General features: G+C 39.8%; 1 protein-coding gene across 7 annotated transcripts in view; it reads right to left on the reverse strand.

Annotated features, from left to right (window-relative positions):
* The window catches only part of dab2ipb (DAB2 interacting protein b), a 149,625-nt gene that overhangs the window by 121,208 nt on the left and 3,435 nt on the right, over positions 1–24,982 (reverse strand). For 3 of the 7 annotated variants that reach the window (XM_056403007.1, XM_056403005.1, XM_056403008.1), the window contains exons 2-3: positions 12,295–12,419; positions 6,831–6,936 (exon numbers count right to left, since the gene is read on the reverse strand). In XM_056403007.1, coding sequence (XP_056258982.1) covers positions 6,831–6,936; positions 12,295–12,419 — 231 coding nt within the window. Of the gene's footprint in view, positions 1–2,137; positions 2,405–6,830; positions 6,937–12,294; positions 12,420–14,783; positions 14,801–24,982 lie in introns of those variants that run through there. The other 4 variants (XM_056403013.1, XM_056403012.1, XM_056403009.1 and 1 more) reach the window with 3 other exon arrangements.

Here is a 24,982-nt window from a genome sequence, read left to right on the forward strand (position 1 = left end):
TTTTTCACAAAAATGCTTTATAGCGAAAAGGAGGAAATCTCAGCCGGTTTAATCCCTGTCTAATCAAAGTTCTATCTGACACACTCACATACACACACACACACACACACACACACACACACACACACACACACACACACACACACACACACACACACACACACACACATAGACAAAAAATGTGTGTCCCTGTGTTTTCCCCTGCAGTACATGAGCTAGCATTCAACCTTTCTCAACTAGGACAAAAACATACAGACCTATTTACATGTCAATGAAGGCCATGGATAAGGAGTTTTTCTGCCTCTCCCTTTTTTACTCCCCTCCCTCAACATTCCTCTCATCTCTATGTGCCCCTATAAGCTAGTGGCTATGCTCATTTTAAGGCCTGAATTAGGCATGGCTGCTTGTAAAGAGAAATACTTTTAGTGAGACTCTCAGTTTACTCCTGACAATCCTACTGAGTGCACACATGTACCGCAGTTATTCAAGTCACCACTTTTAATTTAGCTTGTATAGCAGGAATGCCACTTATTTCCTGATGTACAGTGGAAGAGGATGTCCAGCATTAGAAATCATCTGCTTTCTGTAGAAACAAACAGGAAATATGTAGATGCAGCTACTGTATATGAAAAATACACAAACCAATGTGTAATATATGAAAAAAAAAACATGCAACGCAAAGCACTGTGCTCCCAGATTTGTTGCAAAACAACAGCAGTGATACCTCTGTGCGCGCATGTGTTGTGTGTGTCTGATAGAGAGTGAAAAGTGATGCCTGCAAGCCTTAGGAAGTGTGAACGCCTCCCGCAGCTTGCACGCTTGAGGTGAGAATGTAATCGGATGATATCAGATTATTGCCCTTCTTACTCTCACTTTTCTATTTATACTGGACCTTTAGAAGAGATCTGTACGCACCGAAAACCGGTTGAGAGCAGAAAATGACTATAATCGCACAAAGCTGGCATTTTAGTTTGGGAAACCTTCCTGTGAAGGTGAGAAAAAGCTCAGCGTTCTTACTTATTTGATTAGCTCACTAACAGAAGTTTCACGTCTCATGAGATGGATAAAAATCCTCAAGTTTCATCTTTAGCTGTTCTCTTTCCCCTTTCTTTGTCTCTCCTTCGCTGTCATGGCACAGAGCCCAGTGCATAAAGCAATGTGGCTTAGGCGCTGGAGAGGAGAAACTACGGTCTCCTGGAAATATGTTCTCTGTTGACTCATTCTGTTAGCCACATTCTTCATCAGCAGCACAGCAGAGTCCTTCCCGTCGGCCATGAAGACAAAACATCGTCTTTTCTGGCCCAGTTAATAATACACCATTTTTTTCGTGCCTTTTAACTATCTAGTTTAGGCTCTAACATTTGGAGCAGTGGAGGAAAAAAAAAAAAAAAAGAGGCAGCGGAAAATGAGGGGGAAGAGAAAGAGTGAGCACTCTCGCTGGCCTACAGTGCAGTCTAGATCCCCCTGGATTTATTTGTGTACATAACTCTTTTCTCTTTCTGTCTCTCCCCTTCTCTTTCCCTCTGTCTCCCACTTTCATTCTTTCGTGTCACTCTGGGTCTCTAACACAAACACCCACATACAGCAACCACTACACTGCATACAAATATACGGATTCACATAACCATCAAATTATCTCGCTGCTTTTGAAGAGAAACGGTACACCCACGGCCCTCACAGTTCATTATTCCATTCAAAGAGCAAGAGGAGAGCTTCCTGCTCCATGAAGCCTGCACCAAAACAGCACACAACTGAAGCCAAGGCAAATCCCAGGGAGAATTCATTCAAAACACGATACAAAAAAGCAAAAAACTTTACAACCTTGGTAAAGTAACCAAAAAAAAAAGGGTCATTACAGCCAAATTTCTTTAGCAGGCAGTTGATTTCATCACATTGCCATCTAACCCCCCCTCACCCCTTAACCCCCTACCCAACAGAACAGACTGAAGTCCTATTCATTTGACCACAGAGGCCCTAGTCAACAGCTTAAGAGCCAAATGGAGAGCATAGTCATAATAGCAACCTAACAGGAAAACCATGTGACCTAACTCCCTTGTTCACTAACACGCTCCTCAACTTTTTCCACAGTATCACTCTCATCTTTTCTCGTTTTTTCCTCCTTCAAATCCCCACTCACCATGCTGCGTCTCTGGATGGGTGCTGGTGTCAGGGTCCATGTTAAATTCACAGGGTGATGAGCGCCCAGATCAACACGCCCATATCCTGAGGCAAAGTCAGCTCGGTAACTGAACTGCAACTACTGAAACTGCCACTGCAACTACTGTTTTATCCCTCTCTGCCGACGCCGCTGCCGCGTCCTCCTCGCTGTTCTCTCCAGTCAGAGCTGCTGGCTCTGGTCTGGCCCCTGCAGCCTGCCAGCTCAGCTCAGGCTTCTACTGTTGTGTTACATCTGTCTGACTGAACCCCTCTCTGGAGAGTGGGGAGAGAGAGAGAGAGAGTGAGAGAGTATAACGGAGCACAGAATGGGAGGGAGGAGAGAGAGAGAGAGAGAGAGAGGAGCAGTTTCCACGTTGTGGTGGTGGTGGTGGTGGAGGAGAGAGAGGGAGAGAGATGGGTGGAGGGGGTGGAGAATGTTTCCACTTTGATCAATTTCACTCTCAGCATATTTTTTTCTCATCATGACGAGGACTTAGTAACATCAGTTTGGAAAACGTTTACATGCCAGAAGAATTTAGGAACTTCCATAGTGCTACAACCTGAATGTTAACAATGGGCGGACTCAGAAACCGGACCAGGCTGTGCAGGCTGGGCATGGTTTCGACTCTCATTTCAATTCAATGCACAAAACAGCATATCTCATCACAGTGTGCAGAGCTCAAACTGCTTGTTTTGTGCAGCATATGCCGAAGATATTCAATCGACAATGATATGAAACAGAGAAATAGTTACATTTGAGAAGCTGGAACCGGAAAAAGTTTGTGATTTTTGCTTGAAAAATTACTGATATTCATTGAATATCAAATTATTGCCAAAAAATATTAATTAAAAATATTAATATTACTAATTATCTCAGCTCTCAGTAACATATAGTACAATGTCAAAAAAAAAAAAAAGAGGAAAACTAATGCATACATCATTAATTGCTTGTCATGGCTGAATCCAAATGTAGAGAAATTATTGTGCTGCCAATACTTAAAAGCTGTCAAAAAATATTGAAGTTTGGCATCAATAATAATTGGATTATCAGCTCATAGTGATTCAAATCTGCCACTTCATGTGCCACCTGAACTCTGTTAAAGTGGGTTTCCCTGCTACATATTTTTTCAGCTACATACTGCAACCGAATACATCCCAGCCGACCTTTACCTTGAAAACATTTTATCTCAACTAACTCACATTCTTCTTGGCAAGTTACAGCTCCTCTTATTTGAGGTGTTTTGAGTTCATCTTTATTTAATCTGTAAGAAAAGACACTGACAAGGCAAACCAACCTATTATCTAGTGATGTGCTGGCAAAATAGATTAGAGTGACTGGCACAACAAATACCATTTTGGCTAATGGTAGCTAATTGTAATTATAAACTCTGAGGAGAGAAGCAAGGAGGACTTTGTTACATCAGAGGGAAAATACATGTGAGGCAGTATTTGGGCTACAAGGCATGTAAAAATCATTCAACAGCCTTTGGTCAGTTATCCAGTTCTATTTAATCCTATCTAAAATGTTACAGTTTGTGAAAATATTTACGGAAGAAGTAAAAACTGGAAAATAGGGCAGGGTATGCCCCAGCATCTTTAAAGAACCGAGGGGTTGAGAACTTTTCCGAAGTTGTATACAGAGGAAAAAAAACTTTCACCTCAGTAAAATTAAGCGTAGTTGTTCTGGTGGGAGCATAACAGCGCTCTCTGTCTCTGGCAGGTTTGTGCCAAAACCTCGAAGAGTTCAAAAGAATAGAGGAGGCAGCCGCTCACTATTCAGTCGCAGGATGAGACGAGATGAGAGCGCTCTCTGATTTGCTGTGGATTCCTATTCATCTCAGTGTAGTTTTTATTCATCGTGCTGCTTATTTAGAGCCTGTGTCGCACAAGGACAAGAGCAGGTGGGGCCTATGCCGATGAATAATTTAGTAAAACACAGAGCGCGTGAGTGTTTGTAGTGTTGTGAGGTGGAACATGATATGAAAACCATACAGGTGTGCACACACATTCACACACACACTCAAGTGCAACTTTAAAGGTTAGACAGTGAAGGGGTGACTGGAGCACACACCATGGTTTTCAGGAATAAAATGAACAACTCTTCTGTATGGTGTTGAAAGTGGCACTTGTTTCTATTCATGCCAGTGAAAACACAATAAGTGTGTTTCAGTGATGTTCTAGCGTTATCTCACTCCAGTACTAATGCTAAGAATAATGCATGCAAATGTCTGCTATTTCATAATATTGACTGCTTTACAATTACTTTTCACTTTTCACACTCAGGTTACCTTAATGCGCCCACTGGACAGCTGCAGCTCCCATTAAAGTATAACTGGGAATTTTAATTTGAAATCATAAGTGGTGGTTCACAGAAACTTTTGAAACATGCATTTAAAAGTCTTAGTTATGATTTTCATATTAAAAATATCGTATCAGATCCTTTTTTCCACTTGCATGTCTGTAATTGTAGCCATTCATGTGTTCAGTCAGTGCTGCTTCTGATCTGTAAATGCCACTATGTTATTTTTTATTGCCAGCGACGACTGAATTCAAATCCAAATACCAAAGAAGTCAGATGATAAAAAAGCTGAAAGTATGTTAAATAGCTGAAATAGTGGCCACTAGATAAGTACATTAATGTCTTGTAACGCATCCTAGCTAACATGTAGAACAGTGTATCTCGACTATGGAAATCTGAATCAGTGATTCAGAAATGACCTTACATAATAATCATGGAAAAGTTTCAGAATGTCATTGGCAGAGTTACAGAGGTTCTCTGTAATTAGTGAACTAGCTGGCAGACTGTGTTTATTCCTTTAGCCTCTGTCTCTCGTCAGATAAACAAAACTAACCTACAGTGGTCACACAAATCCTGTATAATAATGCATCCAACGCTGTATTCTCATCACCACCATGTCATCACTTGTATCACTGAATACAGATTACAAAATGGGATGCACATATTTATCTGTTCTTTTCTTTTCTTTTCTTTGTGTGTGTGTGTGTGTGTGTGTGTGTGTGTGTGTGTGTGGGTGATTTAGCACCAAACAACTGCAGCAAAAAAGAAAAAAAGAAAAAAAAGCCAGTCTCAGCTATATATTTAAAGCCAAATATGTGCTATGCAGAGAATACCGGGTAACAGACATAACTTTGAGGAGACAGAAGGACATTCGTGCTCGGTTCATTATCTAGCCCTCATACTTCCGACAAGAACGCGACCTCAAACAGATGATACAGGGTCGAACATTTGAATGAGACACTTCCTGAATTGTATCAACTGACATGATGCTTTAATTAACAGAACATGTGTTTAGCTGAGAAATAAATATGTTTCTTAATGTCAACTAAGAGACTGAGGAATGAATTTGTAAATGTTTTAAAGCGCATCAAAGTAATATTTTTATTTTAACACTGAACTAAATGTCGTCCTCTAACGGCCAGCGGTCGGTTAGGCCCTGCAGACGCCGCTGCACAACAATCCAGCCACAAACTCACTGAGTCACTTGTTTAGACAGACACGTGTGAACGTAGTAGTGTCTGCAGAAAGCATGGGTTGGGTGGGTGGTAACAAAGAAACACGCAAGTATCTTAATTAAAAACACAACTTATGCAACTCTGCCAAGCCAGAAATGATACAATCTCTCTGCTGTGCAAATACACTGCCACAGGGATAAACAACAACACCACCTCAGGAAATTACTTAACTTAATAAAATCTTAATGTACTCGACTATATACAGGGTGTTGACAAAATAATGTAATGACATCATGAAAAAGCACTTAGACTGAATAACCACCGCACACACTGATTTAAAGTTGGCTCCTATTATGTTGCATGCCAGCTGACAACCCAGCAACAGTAACTGTGGGATACAAATGCTCGAACGACAAACCTTAGTGCCACCTAGTGTCTCACTGTGACTGATTCTGTGATTCCTCCCTCACAGACACATAAACAGACTCGAACCGCTTTCACTGGGGTGCTCCATCTTGTCCATACACAAGTGTGTATACTGATATATGCAGAAAGCAACTGCATTATACTACAAGCTTTACATTGTCATAAAAGCAATAGGGAAAGTGCGACATGACACCTGCAATTTCAGAGAGACCAAAACCTTTATTAGTGTCTGTCTTAGTGGTTAGGATGAAACATTATAAGTGCACTGCCGCACCATGAAGCAGCAAGCTCTCCATCTAGTGGATATGAAGCAGAAGAAACGAGTATCAGCGATTTTAAAAGGCTCATCCAGGCATTGCCAGGCTCACTTTAAGTCTCTGACTGTTTATGTCACTGAGGAGCAGAAAGAAGTGCTTCTCTTGAGTTACACTGCCCATTTGACCATTGTATAGATAAACTATAGACTATATATAAACTGATATTCTGGAGTCTTGCACATGCACAGATAGTAGGAAAAAAGCCAAAACCAGAGGCAAGCCATTAAAAAGCACCAACTTCTCCTCAGTCTCCACAGACATATAAAAATTAAATCTTATATATGTCCATAACCATGTGTTAAATGTTTAACAAGTGTTAAACATTTGATTTCAGGGTTATTAATCATTCTAATTGAATTAAATTGTGTCAAGAAAGCAATTAAAGTATTTCCAATGTGTGCATGGAAATACTGATGCATCCTGATCACTGCAGAGCTACGTCCTCAGGCTACTCACCGCTCTCTGTGGACAGCTGGCTGTGGAATTCTGGAAACTGTGTTTCCACTGGAACGCTGATGGTGCGTCGCAGAAGATGGACCTTGCATGACGCAGCGCGCCTCTCCTGCAAAAAAACAAGGGACAGATCTATTGAGACTGAGAGAGAGAAAGGAGGACACAGGGACACAGAGGAAGAAACTCAAGACAGATAAAAGCCTGAATACATTTAACAAAAGGCACAAAGACAAAGTAGGAGCACAGAAGAAGAATGAATGCTAGCAGAAAGAAAAATGGCAGCTGTAAAAAATGTGAGAAACACACATGCAATAGTCAAAAAGGTTCCTTATCTATTTTGTTGTGGTTATTCTGGTCACCATGTTTAATGCTGTGTTGGGCCAATAACACACAATAGCTGTATTGGACTTGATAAATGAGGAGTCACTGGATAAAACAGAACGGGCATTAGCAGCACATCAGTCAGTGTCAGCCCATATCTTCCTGTAGCTTGCATACCAAATGTTCGGCTCCAACAGATTAAACAGACAAAAGAAAGGGGGTGGCTGTTGTGAGAAAGTGGCGAGTCAAAGAAAAAGGGAAAGGGCCTGATGTCCTCCAAGCGGAGTGATAATGGCTTATCGAACATCCTCACACTTCTCAACTCAATGCAGCACCCTGTCTGTCTTGTTTCCTCTGTCCCTCTGTTTCCATGTCTGTCTGTTTATCTCTGTCTGATCCTCTCCGCCAGTCACCGCTTTACTTGCCTCATGGGACTTGGTTGTAAGGACAGCTCTCTCTCACACTTTCTCTCACGTAAAAGACAACGTCTGGTGGTCTGATCCATAATGACTAAGCGAGATGAGCTGTAACTTTAGTCTCACTGCAACAATTTGTAGTGACAGGGATATATACAGTCCTGTACTGTAAGGCCCAAACAATAGTGCTGAGCAGGGATTGTAGTATCCTCTGTAGCTTTACTATAATAATTACTCATTTCATTATCCATTAATTCACCCACTCATCCAATTATTAATTTGCACTACTCAGTGACTAAGTGGTAATTAATTTGAATGGGTGAGCATTGCCTACATTCAGATAGCTAAAATATTTAAATAATGAAATAAATAAGAGACAGTCACAAACTTATCATTATAGAAAATGTTGCCTTCCAATTTGAAACAAATCATTATTTCATGTAAGCTCTATTTTAGCATATTTGTGTATAATTTTCTAATTATACACGCTAGGACAGTAAGGTAGATAAGTGTGATGAGGTCATGATTTCACTTTATTTTATCAGCAGTAAAATAACTGCACTGAGTAATCTCTGAGGTGGCAGGTAAAGGTCAGAGTTGCGGGCTCGTGACATTATGGCTCGGTAAAAAGTCCTATGACTAGATGGATGTATCTAGGCAGGAAAGTTTTAGTGAATTACAGTATGCTGCACAGAGAACATTAGTCATAATGCACAGCCAGCGGGTGACCATGAGGTGCGACTGCATGGGAGTGAAGCCAGAAACAGTGAAACACAGCAGGCTTACTGCAAAAACATTCTCTGGATGAAGGTCAAGTTTAAATGACAAACAATCATTCTGTTGAGATCAGAAACCCATCTAACTAACTTTCTGTGAGAGGCTTAACTAAGGAAAAATACTGCTAACAGTTAACAGTGATGTATTCTGTCAATATCAGACAACTCAATTAAAATAACTGCTGTTACCATGGACGTATGCATTGATTAGATTACAACAGTAAAAACAAATGGCAAAGCCTACTTGAATTTCCTTAAACTATCCTCAATTCATATGAAATTCCTGACTGTTGAGACACACAACCACAGACAACTGATTTGTCTCATATCATAAGCCCCCTCTAGTGGCAGTCGTGTGCAGCTTGAGAAAAGTAGATGGGAGAAACTTCACCATCAATTTTTACACACAGCGAGTCGCGTGTGCCCAAGGAACAACTGAGGCCGTCGCAACAAGCTGAAGGTGAAAATGAGAAAAGTCGAAACTCTAGAGAGCCCTCTGAAATCACACCATTCCCTCACTTTTATTACCTTCATATTGCTGCCCCGCGGACATGTGACACACTTGCTGAATATTGAGATCGTTATCCCCTCTCTCATAGTTTGCTTTCACTATCTGTATTCCTCTTTTTCGGCTTTGTTCGTGTTTGTGGAAGAATAATTTGTCTTACTATTCGGGATGCGTCAAATTGGCTGAAGGCCTAATCGTCTTTGGCAAATAAGGCCACAATCATCTGTTAAGTAAACATCCCATTACAAACGATAGTATCAGCATGAGCTGTTCAGTGATACCACACTACAATTCTCTGTTTTCTATAATGTCTAACAGTACAAGAGAACCGTGGAGGAGAAGCAGAGACAGGTACAGCTGAAGAGAAAAGAGAGAGAGAGAAATAGAGAGAGTAAAAGAACCCAACAAAACAAGACATAAAAACAGAATAAGATGAAAAGGAATGACACAAAAGGCCCCAAACAAAGAAATAAAGAAGAGTCACTGTTTAGTAAAACCCCTGCAGCACAAACGTTCACAGCCAACAATAAATCAAAACTTTTGTACATGGACTCTTAAAGTCTTGCTGTGCACATCGATTTTTCTTTCCTCTCACTTTTGAACCTTGCGTTTTTGTTCACTCCAGTGTTTTTCTAAAAGTTGTATAGAAAGGAGGAAGATACATTTAAGCAAATAAAGAGTGAATAATAACAGACACCTATTGATCTATAAGATTTAAATATGCAGCAATTTAACCCAATGGGCAAGTACAAACTATTCTTGTTTTTAATTTGTGGCTAAATGTGAATTGTTGAAATGCATTTCAAAAAGACGAGTGTTTTCTTAGACATGCTGCTTTATGTGTCGTTTGCTCTGAGAGATAAAGCATCACATGGAAAACAACAGATGGGTTTTCCACAGGAACTTAAAGGCTTTTTTCTGAATTATTTTCTATCATGTCTGATTATTGTCACACAAACATGGACACATAGTCTATCGTAAATTAGGCTGATGAGTCTGAGGAGCTTTAACTGAGCTATATATTTTTGCTGTCAACTTTGAATCAAATAGCTAATTTTGTGACGAAGTACAGGGTCTAATCATTCTGTGACAAAATAAAGAGTTACTGGAATAACTGAAAACCTAACACTGCTATGACATGCTGCACAGACGTGCATGTAAATGTTTGACCTCGACCGTATGATTGCTTGTTCACCACAGTTGATGCTCTGATCCATTCACCTGAGCTTGTTCTGCTGTCACCCCTCCTTCATCTGGAGCAAGCCATTATAAGACTGAATCATTGTTTTGACCTACAGTTTGCTGACATAACAGAAATCCAGCAGTGTTACAGATGACCTTTCAGAGTCTGGGTCTCTAGATGGATGCATTTAAAAGCTGTTGTTCTTTGTTGCTGTGAAACAGAAAGCACTGTAGTGGAAAGGCTCACAATGGGTCGATTGAAATAATTCCTCCCTGCAATTATTGTTCTTTTTCAGTATGGCATACCTCAGTAATTGCCGACATAGAAAGACTCAAGCCACCTTTTTCTCCTGAATTCCAGCAGTCACCGCTGGTATGAAAAAAGGTTTGGTAAATAACTGGTCCTTGTCTAGGTGCTTTTGTGACTTTGAAGCGGTGCACTTATATTTGAGCACCATTATTGTCAACCATTCGCCAGAATTGAGTGATCAAGATGCCATAATTCCCCCAGAGCAATATCATGGCGTATAAATAGCATGCAACATTTCAGGACATTTTACCATCGTGTATTTGCATTTTAAGCTTTTTGCATGTCATTTAATGCTGTTTAATCCTGCAAGTAATTTAACACTGTTTTAGTTCAGGTTAGGCAGAAGAGAAATGATGTGACGGGAGGTGACACGCTCAGTGATAGCATAAGAAATGACTTAAGAAAATTGCTGTGTCATTCATATGTGGTTTTGTGATACTTGGCTGCTCACAGGGCCACTGTTCTGTCACTGTCGCTGCGCTGAGACCTTCAAAATCGTAAAGGACGCCTTGAGAAACTCCAAGACAGTCATAATTTAATTTGCTGTTGATGGTTCCCAGTTAGTGGCATCAGCTGAAAACTGTACATCATGTGATGCTCTACATGTAGACAGCCAGGCTCAGCCACTGACAGACACTCACTTGCATGAGCTACTGGCATCCACGGCAAGACGTCCTTGCAGAAGCGAGAGTAACTTTTGGACGAAGAGCTACATTCTGAGAAAACTCTACAGACTGTTGTGGGTGAAAATCCCAGGAGATCAGCAGTTCCAGGAATTTAAACCAGCCCGTCTGGCACCAACAATCATGCCACGATCATAGTCACTGAGATAACATTTCTCCATTCTGATGTTTGATGTGAACATTAACTGAAGCTCCTGACCTGTATCTGCAGGATTTTAAGCACTACAGTGCTTGCACATGATTGGCTGATTGAAAGATAGCATATAAAGAGCTCAGTGAGTGTATCAGTATCAGAAAATATTACGATATTGATAAACAATATTCCCCAGCCCTCGAAATGAGTCACAGTCTGGAGAAGATATTTAACCAGAAAAAATATGTGAAAGCACCTTCGTAGGAGTAGAGGCTTTAAATATGAGCTCACAAAGCTGTTAAGTAAGGAGAGAATACTGCTGACAGAACAATGTAATTTAGATTATCCTGCTGACTCCTGATTTGTTCCTAATAACAGGACCTCTAATCTCACAGAAACTAGCATAATCCAGTGTGACACTAATCAAAACAACAGTGGCAGAGAGCCAGACTTAACCTAGCTACTGGTCGTCTCCGCTGTGGAATGAATTTAAATGAAGAATGAATTATCACACAACACACGATCCAGTCAGGAGGCTGTGTTTTTCCATTCTGAATCTCCATTCTCTACCATTATCATTATCATTACTATTATTAATATTATTGAGTAGATCAATAAGAAGCTTTTACCCAGCAGCTGTGGGAAAGTAAAAAGGGGTTAGGACACAGGTGACACAGAGGAGATGTCCAACTGACATAGATTGTGAAACCTTTACTCTACTTTAAAAGGGATTAAAACATCAGCCCAGGCACTGACTATATGTCATATATTATTACTGGAGTTGCACTCAGTAGAGCACATATCTTCGCCAAGGCCAAACAATACAACACATCTGCAAGAATCAGATTATTATCTGGATCTCCACCAAATTGTACAAACTCATAAATCGCAACACCGCACATATTTCTGTTTTTTTTACATCAAGATCCAGAAAAATGAGAAAAGTGTAAACAAATGCCCTATCTCAAAATGTTAAGGAAAGTGATTAAAAAAATCCTGGATCCCTTTAATCGGATCAGCACCAAAATTGAATTGGGCTCTTCCCTGGCTCGTGCCCCCTTCCTTTGGTGCAAATCTGGTCAGTACTTTTCATGTAATCGTGACATGACAGACAAGAGATTGTACTGTTTGCTCTCACCACCTGGTTCTCATTCAGAAGCAGCATCTGACAGTCAGCGACCACACAGTACTTTGGGTTCCACGCAGTTCGCTCCTCACACGAGTGACCACGTGACATCCAGTGTCTTGATGGACACCGCACATCTAGAGAGGAGGAGAAGAAACACAAGCACAAAGAAATTACATCATTTATGAAAGCAGAGAAAAGACAAACTGCAGCTTGATAATGAGTACAATGGGGAGTAATAGAGTTTAATAGTGAGTATAGGAGACTATATTTAAATGATGATGTAATTCCACAATGCATTTTCTTTTACAATTTGAAAATGAAAATGAAAACAGCAAGTCTTAACCTGGTCTACAATGGACAATATTTAAATGCAATTTGCAAAACATCCATTGCATTTTCATTAACATGTCACCATGCTACTTTGGGGTCAACATGAAAATGAAAATGCAAACTGTCAGACCTCTCATCAAGGCGGGTCTTCAGTTAGGACGTCACTTCCTTGTCACTGTTTGTCTTGTCACTGGGGCAGCGGCTAATGACAGGAAGGACACTAAAACTAGCGGGACGTTGCTTCGCTCACTTCATTACACACTTTGGGGATAAAACTATGTGAAGGAGCAGAGGAGACAGAACCTGGATAATAAGCAAACGCAGGGGGCGGAGCCAGACATAGTAAACATTCGGGGCTTAGCCCCAACTAAGTCAATATTCAGAGGACATGCTCCCCCGGGGAATTTTTTTCCCCATTCACAGCAGATATATGCACTGTTTACTGTATCAAGCCATTTGTACATCATTTGGGAAAAACATGATATTTGCCCAAGAAAAAAAAATCATCCAGAGCCTGCATCATATTTTGAATTTAATTGTTCTGTCTCCATCATTCTGAAACCACAACACAACAAATTTTGACAATGACTAATTTTCACTAAAAGAGGCAAGAATTGTCTGATGTGACTATTTTGAATTTACATGACATAGGTGGGGAATGAATTTGGCATAAACAGCTTTACTAATCTTCTAATTTTTGTGACAGTACGCTGAAGTAGACTTCACAGATTTAATGTTTAGCTGATAAATCTACATTTAAATCCAGACCATAATAATATGTGCTGCTCTAACAGACATGGAACCACAACAAGGCCAAGTAAATGTCTTCACGACTCTGAACCGAATATCAAGCCAACAGAAGAACATTTACTCTAATGATATTACATTTCTTTAAAGAATAGCATCATAGGAAAAACAACATGGACATGTACTGTAATATAATCAGACAGTATTTTATTTGATCTACTCCACATCACTCTGTTCTCATTCCCTCCTCTTTTCTTCTTCTTTCACTCTCTCAGCTCCACTCATCTATCTCTGGAAATGTCCTGCTGACTGCTTCTGCTGCTTTGCTCATATTCCAGTCCAGTGTAAAAGTGGTAACATTAATGATAATAATAGAACACATGTAAAAAATTAAATCGCTATCATAGAATTACATTTTCATTTTCAAGTTTACATGATCATCTTAATAAAGTTCCCAAAAGGATTCTATAATGACTTTAATATTTATAATTTTAGCCTGTTATTTTTATATCCACTACACTACACAACTACTACAACTACTGTAGATTATGGGGTTAGTGAGGTAATTTATTGGCTCAAAATAATCTCAGCTATAACTTCATTAGCCTGACTGATGAGAGCAAGCCTTTGACTTTTTCATGATTAGTTCAAGATTTTGCTTGAATAGCTCCTAATGTGGGGGGTTCAAGTAAAAACAGCAATGCAGCTCCTGCATTCCACATTTTCATTTGTGGCTTTTGACATTTAATCAATATTTTACTGGAGATCACATCTGTTTATTCTTCACATAGTCAGTGCCCCTTGTGTTAATGGATTCTCTCTGATTTCTAACTGTAGGACGGATACATTTAGACTTAACTGTCCTTAGGCCCAGGAGTAACACATGTGACATTTAAGCCTTTCATCTAGTCAAAACTACTGTTTGTTTATGAACATTGTCATTATTATTTATTAGTAGCTTGAATTTGGCGCACAGCTGCTATTGGACTTATACTTGCAGTTTACCTTCACTTACCACCGCAGTTTATTGATTTTAGCCGCTGCTCGTGGACTTCATGCTAGTTCACTTCTGTGTCCATGAGAATGGGAGTTCTTGTGTTGTGTAAATGAGCCTTTTAATAAAACAGCATGTTATGTTATCTGATTCCATGCTGCCTCTAAGGGAAGGGCTGGCGTGGGGGAAAATAGCAGGAAATTAACCAACGCCGTTCGGTCCTGCAACCGCCAGAAGAGTAATGGCCGTCCGGCAGGTTTGGCGTGCTTCAGGCCTGGTTGTGGGATGTTGGACTCGGAAAACCAGTCTGACCGCACTTCAGCCGGATCTCTGGGCCCAGACCCGGGCGAGTCTTTGCCAGAATAATTTGAATAACAGCATCAGAAATGTAGGCTGGGGAACAAACAGACACTTAAACTTTTCGTACCTGTGACACTTTTGGAAATCGGGCGAACAGGAAATGGGGCGTGCTGGGAAAAACCAAAGGTGCGCACATCTGCCTGTTTTAATGGACTGCGCACATACGGGCATTTCGGCCAAAAGGCGCCAACTTTGCTTTAAATACAGTCGCAGGTTGGCCCATGCCTGGCTCTGAGAACAGTCCGCGGTCTAAACACGATGAAGCGGCCACCAGGCTGTAGATGCTGTAGATGCTGTAGATGCTGTAGATGCTGTAGATGCTGTAGATGCTGTAGATGCTGTAGATGCTGTAGATGCTGTCTGCACGAAGAAATCAAGCAAAGTGGTTCGAGAAAATGTTCATTTCTTGATGCTTAATGTGAACAGTGCGACATTTACTGACCTGAATGTAAAGTAGGCAAACACAAACGTTTGTATATTACACATTGAATATAATTAAAAGGGAAGCTATGATTGTAGTCTATATTCTAAGCATACATTTATAGTAATTACTGTAAAAGTATGGTGTTATTTTTGTGCCTCATTCCTGTGTGCACAGTTGGGCTTTTTGTGCACAGACAAATACATTTTGCAAATACACAAATTATGTTTTGAAGAAAAAATCTTTTCAGTAAATAATATTGAACCTGAGCGAACTGAAATCTATTCTGTGCTCAATAAATTAATTTTTCAGTTTGCTATTATCCACAATATAAGTGTGTCACTCAGTTTTAGTCAATTCTATGAGAAGCTGCTAGGCCGAAACTGAATACTTCACTTGCACATACAAATATACTGGTACTAAGCACTTGCACATACATGCACACTGTCAGGTGTATATTATACATGTATACATACAGTTATGCATGTGTAGGGCAGTAGCCCAAATAAGGCACTCTGTGTCACAGTTGCAATGTTTATTGGTGTTGTTTGACCGCTGTGGGCCACCGTCAGTCGGATCAGTCACATCTCATCTCCGGGTTGGTGCTCCTATAAAAGTGTCGGAGCCTCCTATCGGTTAATATGTGTTTTTAAAACTTCTTTCGGGGCTGCAGTTAGTCTTTCAAAACCCAGAGCGCAGTGTAGGCGCGGTGTTTTACAGCAGGTCTGGATTCTGCATTAGAGCCGAAGTAGCATTTTAGAATTTATTTTCGATCCCTGTCAAGCAAAGTCGGCAGCAAAGAGACAGCTTCAGCCTGAGCTACATTGTTTTGCCATTATGCATTTTGTCTCCCCCTGTATCTTTACTCCTTCTCTTATGTTTATTGGTGGTTGGTGTACCACCTAGTGGTAGCAAATTTTGGTTAAAGTGTGGTGCCTTCCGGATACATACATACTCAAGCACACACACACACACACACATTCATGCTCATATACCCTCATACATACATATTCTCAAAATTGCATTTTCATTTTGACCCCAAAAGAGCATGGTGACATGTAAATGAAAATACAATAGATGTTTTACAAATTGCATTTAAATATTGTCAGTTGTAGACCAGGTTAAGACTTTTAAAATGAAATGTCAAATGCTCTTTTCATTTTCAAATTGTTAAAAAAAAAAAAAAAATCATTTTCATTGTGACCTGAATATTGCTTACCTATTTGTAAAATCAGGTTAAATTGTTTATATTTCATTTTCAAATTTGAATTAATTATTGAATATTGTCCACTGTGCAGCAGGTATGACTTGAATGAAATGTCAAACCGCTTTTTCAATTTAATTTTAATATGGTCCTGGATTGCACACATCATAAAATAACACATACATATGTGGAAAATTAAAATGCTATTGTGGAATTACATTATCATTATAATATAGTCCCCTATAAGCTTCCATAAATGAGTCCTTCATTTATTAAAACATTTTTTTCTAATTTCTAATTTTTATCATTTTTATTTTGTGCAAATAACTGTTTTGCTCAGCAAATGCAAAAATCCTTTTCTTAATTATGAATGCCATTGGAGGGTGATGAATACCAGGCCTTCACCACTTTTTTTTTTCCACTTAAAAATCATTCTGTGAATGTCAGGTGAAGATAGGATAAATATATAACAAGTGAGACAGGAATATATTGGATTCTCCTGTAACTCCAATGATGAGGTGACATAAATCTCAGAAAAAGCAATACACATGCTTTTTCACGTGGGAAATGCAATCCATCAGTTGTCTCACATCGGTTGCTGTTACAGAGACACTGACTACATCAGTCCACGCGGAGCACAATCCGCGAGTTTCATTACAGTGCTGTTTTGTAAAACAAACCGTTGTTAGCATCTCAGATATTATCTCTTCATGCTGCTTACAGTAAGAAAATACAGTTTTTATGGCTAAACTCAAACACTTAAACACCCACTACAACATTTCTGTAGAGACTTAGTTCATCTGTTGTCCCTCTCTTTTATTTGTTGTTAGTTCAACAAGAGGATGATGACTGGAGTATTTGGCTAAAGAGAGTGCTGTTGTGATGGTACAATGGTGTGCTTGCTGCTAAGAGGTAACCCATGCCAAGGACCATCACTACATGGTGCAGCAATGTGTTTTGTCATTAGCTACAAAATATAGTACGAGTAAATCCATTCTTGAAAGCACACAGTCTGAAACTGGGGGTTGTATCTCTGTTCTTGGAAATGTAAACGTGGGAAACAGAATATAAAACTATGAGTGTACTTTCAGAGACTTTTCAGTCACGCCGAGTTTCAAAACGAATATTCAGTGCACTGAGACGTATATTATTCATACAATGCAGTGACGATTTTTTGTCATGTATTTTTTAATAATCTCATTTTCAATCTTGTGGAATAAGAGCTCCAGTACACTGGTTATGAATGTGCAAAATGCACATTAACGCACAGAGTATTGGGCTGTCACAACCCTGTCAGTCCAGCCTCTTTGATCATTTTCTCTTAATGGCCGCTTCACATCCCAAGTAGCCTCATCACCATGCCATTAGAGATGGAGTCACAAGTGCAGTCATATTAATAAAACACAAACACACACACACTCACACAGAGATACAGCTACTCCATATGGCACCTGACTGATCAGCTTACAGTCATGCTGTGGACAGGGGCAGGTCACATACAGAGTCTTTCCATTTAGCAGCGCTTCTTTAGAGACCGGTTTTTAATCCTGGCGTTGATTAAATTATGTAATTCAGAATCCGTTCCACAAGAGAGACAGAAATGCAACGAAGATTGAATGAAGGAATTCTTTGGAATGACTGACTTGGTAGATCTAGTTTCATTTCCTTCAATAAAGCAACAAGAGTGAGATCTGTGAAGCGGATGTGCTCTGAGTCGTGCAAAAATCTCTTAACGAAGATGTACAGCATCTACTAGGATGGAGAGTAAATTTAACCATGCACCACATTTCTCAAGCAGGTTCCTCAGTGAATGGTTGACAGAAAAACCCAAGGACAACTCGCTGATGTGATGGAAATTAAATAGATTTTTTTTCATGGCCTTGTTGATTTATTAATCAGGCTTATGACAGATACATATTCTCTTGTCAATCAATATTTTGCTGTTGCTGCTGTCCGAGGCCCAAAATGCATTTTTCCCAAAAGCAGCGTGATGTTGCCATTTTCCAAGCTGTGAGAGTCTATGAGGCAAGAAAAATAAATCCATGGTGATTGAGCAGAAATGAGTTTTACCAACTGCTTGGCTTCCTGACATAATGATGATCATGTTACTTTTACCTTTGATGATATTGAAAACAAATTCCAAATTTGTCCATTTAGGTGTTCATAAAGTTTATTTAAAGTATTTACTTACGGCAGAACAATTTCATTTATTTGTATATTAATTGAATGTATTCACAGATTTAGTTTAGCAGTTAGTAGTTTTTTTTATTCGTGGAATTTGTGTATTTGCAGATCTGTTTTATATTTGCAAGATATTTTTGGGAGTTTACAAATATATTTTTTTGTATTTGTGGAAGGTGTTTTATATTTACAGATTACACATTAACACACTGATTGTCAATCTGTTCAAACAAATATCATTGAGACAAATCTACCTAGCGCCAGTTCAATATTTACCACCATCTACTGGTGATAGGTGGCAGGCTGCAGACTAGAGAACATCTGTACACAGTTTCCTCAAACATTCGCCATGATGAAGGTCTAGGGACCGGACAGTTCGCTTTATTTTTAAGTACTTGCATTAGATCTAAGTGTGCAGAGCCTTCCTGTCTCCATATCTGAACTAAAGAAACACAAGAAGTAGTCGCAAGATGGAAAAGCACTTTTGCCATGTTGCAAAGGATTTCGACTGGAGAGGACTGACATGGGGTAATAGGTCCATGTGGAGCTGTAAGAGTACCTCTGTACATCAGTGTTTTCAGTGTCATGTAAAAAGCAGCTGACAAAGCCAGAACAGAAGCTGTATGAATGAAACAACACGATGGAGCGAATAATCTTTCTAAATTAAAACCTATGCAAGAATTAAACAGCCCTCTTAAAATAATGTTACACATTCCACAAATCCCCACAAATCCCTTTCTGTCATACTGCTCCTTTCTCTTTGCACTTTACAATCTTTCCCCAGTTACGTCACATTCCAACTAATAAAAAAATATCAAGCTAATGTCAACCATGTGGAGGACATGTATCAATCCAGAGTGCAACAGAAGGTGGAATAGGTACATTCACATATAGTATACATAGCACACATAGCATTAGTTTATGGTTAATCTTAAACATGCAAATAATATTACTGCATCTTATATTTAGGATGTGGGTGTTTGGCTTTGGTATATGTTTCAATCTTGAAGCAACAAAATCCTTTCCCAAATAAGAAGGTATGATAAGTATACACATTAGTCTGCTGTCTTTGTATTGTGTTACGTTTGATTGTAGGACAGTTATGTAATCAAGCACATTTTATTGAAGCTCAAATGAACAGCAGGGGAACGAGACAATAGATCATGTATTCATTAATCGGGTGCATGTGCGCACTGGTGCTTGTTTGTCCATGAAAGCATGGTGTCATGGATAAGTGTGCTTTACTCTGTGTGCAAAAGATAAGGAGCGGTCCAATCAGATTGCAGCTAGATGCTCTCATCTAAATCAGATGACAAGCATGGCCACATTGTATTTGCATATACTTATACTGTGCCGCTCCCGCCTGTGTTTTAAACATTAGTGGCTGACTGAGATCAATAACCGCACAGTATTAGCACCCCACCCCCACCCCCACCCCCGCATCAATATCTGTGCTCCGCAATACGACAATAAACCTCACCTTTCACTGGCTGCTACACGGTCCTTCCGTTAGGTATTGATAGAACAAATATAAAAAGGCTCTAATGGTATTAGATCAATACTTTAAGTTTGGAGGAGATGGCTCACGAACATTTTGTGTGAAATACCTGCTTTCCTGTTCCAGTAACAAAACAGTGAGTGACAAGAAAAAATGGTTGAGCGGATGTGATTGAACATTGGCTTTAGAGTGAAGCACAAACGCTGAAGATGTGATGCAGCGTGTAGGCTGCCTCACTGATTTACCAAGTCGACTGTAGTTGGAGCATAATCTAAGGCAAATCGATGTTAGTGAGGTCTTAAATTTAACAACTTTTCTTCTTGATATTTTAGGTTTTTGTTCATGGGTGTCACACAGGCTCTGTGAAAATATAAAGGTTAATATTGACTTGCCATCACATAACAGTTTCTGCACCTACTACTCCCACAGAATATAGATTCTTGCCTCCCAGCTTACCCAAAGTAGACTTCTGCAGGACTCTGATTTAGAATTTTGGAGTATCCAAACCTCTAGATATTGACGATTTGATTCCACTAAAACTTCTCTCACCAAAATATCCATCTGATTCAATTGAATACTTTAAAGAAATATCTGTACATTTTGTGCATATGATCGCGATCACAAACGAATGAATTGCTGAAGACGGGAAGCAGCAGGTTCTGTCGCTGTGTTGAATGATTTTGGCTCCTCTGTTGATATTGTAGCTGCTGTATCTACCTCCACATTGCACAAGCATTAGATGTTGCACAGACCTCTCTCATGGAGGACTTGCCAAACACAGGTGTGACTAAATCACATCAATTTTGGCCACGTTGCAGGTTGTTGTGTCAATTCCAGGACCCTGCTATTCCAGGGTGTTATTTTATTAGTTACCCCTGTGCTTTTCCTGCTATCCACAAAAAGTGTAGTACAGTAGCTCAGGTGGATATTGCAGATTGACTGAGCGCTGACTTGAGGCCAAGCTCATGATGAAGATGTTACAGTCCACAACCTGCTTGGATCCTCTAAATATTTCTTGCTGCTGTATTCATACAGCTTTCCTGAAATCTAAATCATCATTCTCACTTGCTCTTTCAGTCGGTGTCATTCTTTCCAAATGCTATGCTGACTGATGAGGAAAATTATGGTTGGTTTAATATCCACGATTTAATTGATTGCCTCTGTTTCATGCAGTACAAGCGATGTTTAAACTTTCAGAGATAGAATTGGAAATGGTGACAGAACAAGGTGGTGTGCGCTCATCATAACCAACTGAAAAAAGCGTTTAGGAAGAGATGCTTGCATTTACAGGATAAGTTATAAATCCTGCCTGTCCATATGCTGCTGGCTACACCGCAGCATGCTCTGGTGCAAGCTTTGAGAGATTTAGAGTCCCTGCATGGATTTACTGCGCCGCTGATGAGAAGCTTCATCTTGTTTTCTGCTCATACAAAGCAACGCTGCAAAGGCCACAAGGTAAGGCCACATGCAGAGACGTTGATTGAACTTCCTCTCAGCGCTTTCTGGAAATGCCATGCAAGCAAATAAATGTCACGAGCTTGCCACCGATCACAACTTAAGGGCTGAAACAGGTAAAACAGAAACAGAGAGAGTGCAAATAAGACTTCAATCTACAAGCAATTATAGCTCTAGAGGACGTCGCACCGCCACTGACAACCACTCATTTACACACTCGTGCACTGAAGACCATCGCTGTCAAATTACAGGCTCAGAGACAGCAGCATTAAATGCATGAAGATGCTTCTGGTGTGAGGCCAGAACAGCCGTGTCAAACAGTCAATGGTACAATGGAGCAAGCTGGAAAAAGGAGGAAAAAGTCTGTAGCTGCTGCTTGTGTGCGACACACATGGCTTTTAATATGAAGCTCCAGCAGTTTCGTAGCTTCTGGTCATCAATTAAAATTTAATCTACAGTTGCAACCCCTCAGTCAAGTGAGGAAATGATCAAAGATCAGTGTTCTACATATGAATGTGCTCAACCTCTCACTGTATGACTCACAAGCTGCAGACATTGTCTTGGAGACACTGGCGCTCATACGACCATGGCAAACATGAGGGATTTCAAGTTGCATGTAAACATGGTACAATGACAGAAAAAGAATATCACGTGTCGACCTTCAATATGTTTGAATTTGAACATCATGGGATGAAAATATGTCAGTGTTTTAGGGAAATGTAGAGGCGATTATTTAGGTTGGAAAGAATCAATACAAGATCTATTAGACGGAGATCAAGACTGCACAAACACCACAATAAATAATACAATACAATGAATAAATAAATAATAATACAATAAATAATAGCAACACATTAATTCCACAGTCTAGCAGAAAGTGTCACTTTCTTTAGGAGTGGCATAACCACATCAGATCACATAGAGGTTAGACTTTCACAGATTAGATCAAATTTGCAACAAACAGCAGAAAATAAGCAAAATAAAAGTCACAATGACATAAAGTGTAAAGAGGAAATTGGGTGAGGGCATGGAATTGGAGAATTCTTTTTTTGAGAATTAGTACTATGACTAAAAATGAATCAAGTTGTACAACATGGAAAGTTGTAATGAATTAAATGATGATGATGATACATGGAGACCAGGAATCGGGTAAAAACCGTTTGTTTGTCCAGTACCTGTATCTGGTTTTGTGGTGAAAAAGGTTTGAAACATTCAGAAAATATCCCTGTGATTTGGCCTGAATGGTTGTTTGGTGTGCTGCCTGAAAGGAAACAGGTGAGGTGGTTCTGCCCATTGTGTCAGCTGCCACACCTGTTTTGAGTCAGTCTAACACACACACACACACACACACACACACACACACACACACACACACACACACACACACACACACTGAGACAAGCTTTCCATTTTCCAAATTTCTGTTTTAGTTTATGGACTGCTTTTGAGACAGTGTTTGAAAGACCAATGTGAGCAAACGAAATCAACAGTTAGTTTGTTAACTTGTCTGAGGAACAGCTGGACTGAGAAAAACTACATTTTGGAAAAAAAGATGGTCTACAAATAACATTGTGTCTGTCCCTGAGTTGTGTTTGTTTCTGTGATGGCAACACTCTCATAAAATGCACTCGGTACAAAGAATCCCAAAAACAGAGTTAAAAATTAAACAAAGCGAGGAGATAAGAATGGTACCTGAATACTAACACAAAACAATGACTTCAAGCAGGGTCAGTAAGAGAAAGCTTTAATTTCCATTTGGTAACCTTGTGGCTGTGGAATTCAGTCAGCTTTACTTTCCAGCCTTGACTTGGTTGTATATTTGGAGTCATCTCAGTTAGCTGCTGAGTGGGAGTTGTGGAGGCAGCGCTACACTTGACTGTAATGGAGGATGTTTTTGCTACACACAAACTGACCCAGACTTTGAACTCCCTCAGTAGCTGTTGGTTGAACATCCTTTTGTCTGGCCCTCACTCAGGGAGGAGATGTTCTCCTGCCATATCACAGGACGCTGAGGTTAAGACCTCGCTGCTACTGTCTAATTTTCAAGAGATAAACGAACAGGAAGGTTGAATTGAAAGTCAGTTTCATCTCAGCAGCTCTGACAGTTAACTGAACAGTGATGGTGATGTTGCCATTGTGTTTGTGCTGTTTAAAAGAACAACAGTTTAATCAAGTAGTATTAAAGATATTCCCTCTGATTCAATTAGTGACCAAAAAATAAGTACAAAAAAGGACTCTTAAGTTCTGTGGAACTAGATGCCAAATTTGAATGAATGAATGAATGAATGAATGAATGAATGAATGAATGAGCAGAGAGGAAACACAGGATCATTGTGGTGATTAAAGACTGATATTGGCCTTTAGAAGACTGCAACAGTGCTTAGCATTGTCTTCATGAGGACAACCATGCATAAATAGAAGGAGATCTGTGTGCAGTAGGGGCCGAAGTTAAGATTTCTTGAGCATTGTATCCAAAAAATGGAGCAATGGTTACGTCTTGCCAAGAGCTTCAACCACTGTTGTATCTGAAAGACAAGAGTTTATAATTCGTCCTCTGAGCAGCACTACTTCTTCAGGGCAGATTGGATGCTAAAGTGACTTGGTATTAGAAAGTGATGAGATGAGACGACCGGGCCGAAGCTAGCTGGTTATCATGCTAATTTCAGAAGAGTGGTCGATCATGATCTGCTCTGTAAATCAGGTGTGATAAACCAGTTAAGGTGTTGATGCTGTGAATGCCAGCGCTCACCAAAAATGCTGTGGTAACTGTTTTTCGTCTCAAATTGTGGAATTGTTATGTAATTGTTAACAACCAGGGACATCAGATTTCAGAACAAAAACACAACACCATCAGATAATGCAGCACCTTTCCTCTGGAGCGAAGATAGACTCTTCTGAAGCTGAAATAACTGACACAGAATGGAGTTGAAATGATCAACAAAAAAACTGTTGGTCCCTAAAGGAAAGGAGTTTTTAAATAAGTAACACATTACCCTCAAATCTCAAACTTCTCCAGTGTGTATTTAATGGTAATCTCTTCTCTCCCTTGTTGAAATTCTGGCTCAGGTGTCTTGTGGACTTTTTCTCCTCAGGCAGTCAGGCTCAATTGCTGGCAATGTGCAGCTCCTATATAAGCTCAATTCATGCTGTGTTGAGCTTTTGGACTCAGTGCTGCCTGACTGATATGTATTGTGTTTTATATATATATATATATATATATATATGTGTGTGTGTGTGTGTGTAATATATTGTGGGCTAAAGCCATTTCAAGAGGAGTACAAAGCTGCAGATTTCAGTGGGAAGAAACACAAGTTGTGTTCACGAGTCCTGTGGTTTGCTGGCGATATATTTGTATCCTGTGGTCCCAGGATACCTGCAGCTTTGCCCTCTTAGCTTTTTGTTTTTTTAGCCCATTGTGCTTCACCTACACCCCTTACTGCCTCTCTCTGCTAGTTTGTTATTTTGATAGGACATTGTTACACCCTCAAAGCCAAATGAGATTTTCAA

Source organism: Seriola aureovittata, chromosome 18, assembly GCF_021018895.1.
Source record: "Seriola aureovittata isolate HTS-2021-v1 ecotype China chromosome 18, ASM2101889v1, whole genome shotgun sequence".
Classification (NCBI taxonomy): Eukaryota; Metazoa; Chordata; class Actinopteri; order Carangiformes; family Carangidae; genus Seriola; species Seriola aureovittata.